Raw genomic sequence first — 7424 nt, 5'->3', positions numbered from 1 at the left:
CTGGTGAGGGGTCTGGAGCACAAATCTTATGAGGAGCGGCTGAGGGAGCTGGGATTGTTTGTCTGGAGAAGAGGAGGCTCAGGGGAGACCTCATTGCACTCTACAGCTTCCTGATGGGAGGTAGTGCTGAAGAGGGGCTTGGCCTCTTCTCCCAAGCAACAAACAGGACCCGGGGAAATGGCCGCAAGTTGTACCAGGGGAGGTTTAGGTTGGACATGAGGAAAAACTTTTTCTCTCAGAGAGTGGTCAGGCACTGGAATGGCTGCCCAGGGAGGTGGTGGAGTCACCGTCCTTGGCAGTGTTCAAGAGGCGTCTGGATGAAGAGCTGCAAGATATGGTTTAGTTTGTGGTAGCAGTGGTAGTGAGAAGACGGTTGGACGAGTGTCACGGTTTTATGTTTTTTGTTTTTGGTTGTCAGTATTCTGCATGTGTTCCGAGATGATCTTATAGGTCGTTTCCAACCTTGTGTTTCTATGATTCTATGATTCTGTGTGTCAAGCCAAGCCGTGCCAAAGTATGCTGAGCATGAGGAGCTGTGCTGAAATCTGCCAAACTGTGTCAGATCATGCCAAGACATACCCAACCATGCTGAACTGTGCTAAACCGTGCCACAATGTGCCAAGCTGTGCCAAGCCATGCTGAAATGTGCAGAACTGTGCCGTGCCAAACCATGCTGAGCTGAGCCATGCTGAACCATGCCGAGTGGGCCAAGTCGAACCACGTCTCTCCCTACCATTTCCTTACTCCTGATCCCATCCCTTGCCCCACTGCACCCTATTCCCACTCCATGCCATCCCTCTCCCACATTCCAGCTTATTCCACTCCCCCAACCCCATCAACGAATTCTGGTCCTGTCCTGTCCCACTACATCCCCACTTCCTGACCCTACCCTACCCTACCCTACCCTGCCCTGCCCTGCCCTGCCCCCTCCCTACAGGCTCCACACTCTCTCCCCAGCTGCAGCAGGGCACTTATCCCACTCAGCTGAGAGCCCTTAAAAGCACAGGGTGGGAATAGGGCTGTATTGGTCGGGATGGCTTCAGGGGAGCAGGTGTGTGTTCTCTTGATCCCACAGTTTCTGTGGGACTGGGGTGGGCGGTGGGCACTTGGCAGCTTTGACTTGTGGGGCTGTGCCCCTATCGGGGTGGCTGTGCTGTTCCCCAGAGGAGACAGGAGGAGCGGCGCAGGCGCAGGGCTCAGCAGCAGGAGCTGCAAGTGGCAGAGAGCCTGGGCAAGCACCCACTGCAGAACAGGTATGTGGTCCTGGCTGTGGGAAGCATCCCAGCACCAAATGGGTGCCTGGGGTGGGGTCCAGCCTAGCTGACAGCCCTGTTGTCCTTCAGATGGGCCCTGTGGTTCTTCAAGAATGACAAGAGCAAGATGTGGCAGGCCAATCTACGCCTGGTCACCAAGTTCAGCACGGTGGAGGACTTCTGGGCGTGAGTGCCATCCCCACTCTAGGAGACTTGGGTCTGGGGATTTGGGTGTCTGTGGGGCACCTCCTCTCATTGCTCTCCCTATGTCCCTGCTGCAGGCTGTACACCCACATCCAGCTGGCCAGCAAGCTGACATCGGGCTGTGACTATTCCCTCTTCAAGGTGTGACAGCCCTGCACCCCGGTACCATGAGGCACAGGGTGCTGCTTGCACCCCATCCCTGTGTCCCAAGCTGGCCCTGGCCATTGTGAGCATTCCCTCTCTGTCCCAGGACGGCATCGAGCCCATGTGGGAGGACAGCCAGAACAAGCGTGGTGGGCGCTGGCTCATCACCCTCGCCAAGCAGCAGAGGCACACGGAGTTGGACCGCTTCTGGCTGGAGACGGTGCGTACCGAGCCGGGGCAGCGCCATCCCCCTGCTGCAGCCCTGAGCCCTGATCCTTCTCCTCCCCGCAGCTCCTGTGCCTCATCGGGGAGATGTTCGATGAGTACAGCGATGAGGTGTGCGGGGCCGTCATCAACATCCGTGCCAAGGGGGACAAAATCGCCATATGGACCCGGGAGGCGGAGAACCGGGAGGGGGTCACCCACATCGGGTAATGCGGCGCGGGGCGTTGGGAGGGGCGGGGCGGCTCCCGGTGGGGCTGACCCATAGCGGTGGGGCTGTTCCCGTGGCTTTGCCCTGAGCTCATTCTCCTCTATGGAGCAGGGGCTGATGAGGAGGTTGGCGTTGGGACTGGGTGGGCGATGCTCCCCGTTCTGCAGCCCCCCCCTTCTCCCATAGGCGCATCTATAAGGAGCACTTGGGGCTGTCGCAGAAGGTGGCCATCGGGTACCAGGCGCACGCGGACACGGCCACCAAGAGCGGCTCCCTCACCAAGAACAAATTTGTTGTGTGAGCATGGGGGGGAGCGGGACCCCGCTGCCCGACCCCGCAATGAATGGCTGCAGCTCAGCGGGCTCCGTGTGTGCTGGCGTTGTGGGGGGGGGGGTTCGGGGCGGGCTGCTGTTGGGGGCTGTCCCCGTGTCACCACCCGCTCTCGGGTTGTTCCCAGCACGGGGGAAGCAGTCGTGGGCTTGCAGAGCCGTTTCAGGGGCTGCAGCGCTGCAGTGCCAGCTCCGAACCACGCGGTGGTGCCGCCCGCCCGTGGCTGGCTGTGGGGATGAAGCGGGGGGGCGGGTCTGCGGGTGCTGAGCTCCATCTCACGCGGCGTTAATGGCCCTTTGTGGCCCCGGCGAGGGCGGCGTGACGGAGTGCGGGATGGGGGCTGCCGCCTCTTACACAGCGCGGCCGCCCTACAACTCCCCTTGTTATGGGGCTGAGCCCCAGTGCCCGCCGCCCATTCTGCCAGACCTTCCTCCCCCTTGTCCCGCAGGCCACGCCGCCATTCCTTCACCCCTGTGCTGGGGGCAGCGAGGGGACGGTCCACATAGGGACCGTGGGTGCGTGGGAGCCCTTGGGGTGCTCCCGTTGCATCGCAGCAGGAGGGAGGCTGAGGGTACCCAGGTGGGCAGTAGGCTGCCGCAAGCTGCTGTAGTTTATTACCATTTGCATGCAGCTGTAGTGGGACTCCATTTGACCGGGGAAGTGGTAGGGGCCACTGCTCTCCCTCGCCCTACCTTTGAGAATCTTTGCCTGCTGCCCACCCTTTGGGGGTGTAATAGGCTCTATCCTTAGCTCCTGCCCCCCAAATCACTGTGGGAGAGGGCACAGGAAGGTGAGGAGACACTTGAGGCCCCCCCACATGGATACAGGGCTGGCCAAGGGCCACCTGGAGAGAGCAGCATTGCTGAGGCTGCCCCTCCGGGCAGTGTCACACCAAGCAGCTGTCCCTTGTGGCAGCTGCACTGGAGGCCCTGTCAATAATCATAATTAAAAATTAATACTGATCAAAAGGGAGAGGCAGATGGCAGCAGGGCTGTGGATGGTGGGGGGAGGATGCAGTGAAACTAGGGATGCAGAGAGGACAAGGAGAGCTGTGGGGCTGGGGTTGGGGATATGAGGGTCAGGATGCAGCCAGCATCCATCTCCTTGCTCCAGGGACTGCAGAGATGCTCTATGCTTCTGGGGGGGTTTGGACTGGGGGCATGGCCCATAGCCCCACGTTATCTCTGGAGTCCCTGTGAGGGCCCATCACCCCTATTGCCCACCCCATCCTGGTGTGGGTGCAGGCTGAGCAGCAAGGCACGTGACAAGGGGTACCCATGGTGAGGGGTACCAACAATGCACTGTTCCCATGACAACCTCCCCAGAGACGGAAGGTAGTGTGGGAGGAGGAGGAAGAGAGGGGCCCATGGACCCTCCCTGTTAACGCTCCCACACACAGCAGAGGGGAGGGACTGCACCCCCACGCCCCATCCCAGGATTTCAAGGCAGAGTTTGCACATCAGGGTATGACCCGTGGTGTTTGCATAGGGTAGCTTGCATGGAGGGATGGGCACAGAGGGGCCAGCGTGGCAGGGGAAGGGTTAAGTGCCAGAGGTAGAGGAGGGGCAGAGGGGGACAGCATCTCGTGCCTTGTGCTGCAGGGAACCTGTACCTGAGAAGAGTCCCTCACTGTCACTTCTCATCTGTGTGACGGTGGCAGCCGCGCTCCTGCAACACGGCTGAGCACTCTCCTTCCCCGCAGGGACAGGCTGGCACTTCCCCACTTGGCAGAGGCGGGTGGGGGGAGCGGGTGGGTGGTATGGGGACAGGGACAGCAGCCACGTGGCCAGGGGGCCTGCAGGCATTGCTGTGGCACTTCATAGGGCTGCAGAAGGTGTCCTTCCACTCTCCCCCATGTCCTTATTGCCATGGGGGCTTTGGGGTTTGCTCTGCTGTCCCCATGCTATGACCTCAGTGTACCCCCATCCCCACCAGGCGCTGTGCCTACAGCGTGGCATGCGTGCAGCCCATGCCTTGGGGCACAGTGGGACATTGCCTGTGGCACAGCCTCATCCCCTCCACTAGTGCCACCCCCTCGAAGGTTGCAGCTCACATCTCCCTGTGACACAGATGCAACTGAACAGCTTGGGAAGGGGGGAGGGCCTCCATTAGCACAGCCGTGTCCTCACCGCATGGCACAGGGAACAGGGCTGCTGGCAGTGCCACGTGTGCCCGTCCTTTCCCTGTGTGCCCCCTGCTGTCCCTCAGTATGGGGCTGCTGTCATCGCAGCCTGCAACTCCCCCCCCTCCCCAGCTCCCACTGGGAGGGCTGGGATTTCCCAAGCAGTCAATGCACCCATCGATTTCCGAGCTCTTTGCTGGCAGCTCTCCGACCGCCCCACTAATTAATTGCCTTTGTTGCTGCTGCGGGAGCGGTGGACAGAAGGGTGGCTGCACCCAGCCCTGGGATCAGCACCCATCAGACACGCACCCGACCCCATAGCGCGGCTGGGTCAGGGCGAGGGGCTCTGAGGGTCTGGGGCAGCCGGGTGCGGAGCCCTGCAGGGCTGTGGGGGCACTGCAGGGTGTTGGGGAGGAAGGGTAAAACCCCATCCTGCGCTCCGTCACACGCTCACGGCCGTGCCCGCGCCAGCTCCCAGCCACGCTCGGGGACGCTGCCTTTGTGCTGGGCTGTAATGAGATTTCTGCTTGGCTGCCTGGATAGAAAATCCGAGACGAGGATACAGAGAACCTCCGCCAGCCCTGGCAGCCTCCTGGTGCCGCCGGCTGTGAGGGACGTGCCCCCAGCCCCACGCACAGCACCCGCCCCCGGCAGAGCACCCACCGTGCGGGGTTGCGCTCAGTGCCCGCTGGGTGCGCAACCCGGCGGTTTCGCTGCCCGCTGCCCCATCCCCTGCATCCCAGCCCAGGTGGTTCCTGGCGCGGTGTTACCGTTTCCCCGGGACCTGTAGTGGCTGGGAATGGTGGCACCGGCGCCGTGCCTGGGCTCGTGTCACAGCCGGCTGTTTTCCAGCACAACAAATCCGTCTCCTGCAAAAGCAGCGAGCGTTTCTGTGGGCTGTGTGGGAAGGGTGGGTCGGGTGTGCCATGCCTTAATAGGGTCCTTCCCGCACCCAGCGTTAGATGCAGTTAATCTGCTCCTGCAAATGGCTAATTTTGAAAATCCTCTTACCAGAATTAGGTCCTCAACATCCATATTTATTTACTTTTCATTTTCATAATCTTCCTGTTCCTCATGTGGATGGGATGAGCTCAGACTCCTGGCTCTGCATCCCAGCATCCCCATCACATGGGACAGGGCTGGGACATCCCATGCCATGCCGTGCTGTCCCGTGCTGTGCTCTGTGCTCTGTGCCCCATGCCGTGCCACACAGCACCACAGCCACGTCCTGCTCACCAGAGCCACGCACTGCGCGCTGTTTGTTCGTCAGCACTTCTCTCTCTGTAACTCAATTAGAGGCAGGCAGCAGTTTCGTTAATACAATGGTGTTTAATATTCCAGTTCCTTAAATACCATGAATGGATGGGAAGGAAGCGCGAAGGTGATCCATTATACACGAGCTTAGAAATAGATATATTTCAGCATTTCAAGGGAGTGTGGGGAGCCTCGGTGCTGGCCTTGCCCAGGTCATGGGCAGGGCTGCACCTCGGCCACAAGGCACGTGGTGAGGGCTGGTGATGTCCCCAGGGATGCAGCCGTGTCCCTTGGGGACACCCAGTGTGATGCCATCAGCACCCAGGTGGTACTTTGCCCTAATGCAGTTGCTCTTGGGCACCAGCCCTGGCACTTAGGGCTGCAGCACACGGCTCAGCCACGACCGCGGCACGCTGGAGAAAGGAATTAATTTTTAATTCCATCTTAATTACTCTGAGTAATAATCCATTTACAGTACCCGGGGGGGTGGTACTTCCAGCATTTCCCCAGGGTTCGGTGGCTGTGGGACACCCGTCCTGCTGTCCAGGCACTGGGCACTGAGCTCACTGAGTGGGGTGCCATGGGGACAGCCAAGAAGACACAGTGCTGTCCCCGAAGTGTGGCAGGGCAGTGGGGTTGGATTCAGCCTGTCCACCTCCTTGGCTTCCCCACAGCAAGAGGGAGAGCGAGCAGAATTGAAAGTGATCTCCCCAATCTGTATTAATTAGTGTCTATTAACTCGTCAGAGCGCCCAGCCGCTTCCCCAGTGACAGCTCTGCCACACTGGGCCAAGGCGCAGGAGGGACATCGAGAGTGACAAGGGACACGTGTGGCAGAGCCCAGCGCCAGCATGGCAGTGTCACCGTGCCAATGGGGCAGAGCCAGCCCTGCATCCCTGCCCCACACCACACCAAGGGGTCCAGGATCTGGGCCAGGGTCCCCACGCTGCAATGGGATCTCACCCTACTGGGGATGCAGTGGGATCCCAGTTCCCATGGCAGCCCCCTGGAGCTCACGTGTGTGTGGTGACTGCAGCAGGAGCAGATGGAGCCTCAAGGAGCGAAAACATCCTGTTTCCATGCGAATGCCATTAGTGATAATGAGCCAGCCCAAAGAAGTAGGCTTATTGCTGTGCCAGGCTCCTGCCCAGGCATGGATATGGGGCTGAAGGTCCTCTCCACCAAACCCATCATGTGTGGGATATGCTGGGGTCTGAGGTGTAGGATGGATAGCTGGGAGCATCCCGGGGTGCTGCCCCACATGCCCCATCCCTGCCCATGCACACGACTGTATCAGCAAGGGGGGACCTCAACGATGGGGGGTTTAACTGTGGGAGATTTGAGTGGTTCTCCCCTCTCTGACCCAGCCGGGGCTGTGCTGCTCTGCCCCACACTGCCAGTGCTGTGTGGGACAAATAGAGATGCGCACTGCCTTAGCACCTACTGCAGCTCCCGAAGGCGTCAGAACAGTTGTTAATTGCTCCTGAAGCTGCTGATGAAATTACCTCCACACTGTACTTGGAGCTGCTGCCTCGCTCTGCCTCTGCCCCTTGCCCTGGTCCTGCCGCTGGGATCAGGGGCTGCAGTGGGGACAGAAGCATCTCAGCAGCTCTGGGCTCTGATTCCCATGGAGGTCGATGTCAGCTTGAGCACCCCAATAAATCCTCTCCCCTGGAAGAGGAGGC

General features: G+C 60.2%; 2 protein-coding genes across 2 annotated transcripts in view; one reads left to right on the top strand and one right to left on the bottom strand.

Moving 5' to 3' along the window:
* The window catches only part of SNCB (synuclein beta), a 7496-nt gene extending 6809 nt beyond the window's left edge, over positions 1-687 (bottom strand). The window contains exon 1 of the mRNA XM_010719065.1: positions 670-687. Coding sequence (XP_010717367.1) covers positions 670-687 — 18 coding nt within the window. The remainder of the gene's footprint in view (positions 1-669) is intronic.
* A 269-nt stretch (positions 688-956) lies between these two features.
* Positions 957-3136, top strand: EIF4E1B (eukaryotic translation initiation factor 4E family member 1B). Its single transcript, XM_003210348.4, has 7 exons — positions 957-1051; positions 1165-1253; positions 1344-1439; positions 1535-1598; positions 1708-1821; positions 1893-2032; positions 2221-3136. Exons 1-7 carry the CDS (start codon positions 1034-1036, stop codon positions 2333-2335), a joined length of 636 nt encoding a protein of 211 aa, XP_003210396.1. The 5' UTR covers positions 957-1033; the 3' UTR covers positions 2336-3136.
* Positions 3137-7424: the final 4288 nt, after the last annotated feature.

The sequence above is a fragment of the Meleagris gallopavo genome, chromosome 15 (assembly GCF_000146605.3).
Source record: "Meleagris gallopavo isolate NT-WF06-2002-E0010 breed Aviagen turkey brand Nicholas breeding stock chromosome 15, Turkey_5.1, whole genome shotgun sequence".
Lineage (NCBI taxonomy): Eukaryota > Metazoa > Chordata > Aves > Galliformes > Phasianidae > Meleagris > Meleagris gallopavo.
Note: the sequence above shows the minus strand (reverse complement) of the source record. Positions and strands in the feature narration are given on the sequence as shown.

Coding starts and splice junctions, on each gene's coding strand:
- EIF4E1B (XM_003210348.4), top strand. Junction 1,254..1,343: donor AAGCACCCACTGCAGAACAG/GTATGTGGTCCT, acceptor GTTGTCCTTCAG/ATGGGCCCTGTGGTTCTTCA. Junction 1,599..1,707: donor GTGACTATTCCCTCTTCAAG/GTGTGACAGCCC, acceptor TCTCTGTCCCAG/GACGGCATCGAGCCCATGTG.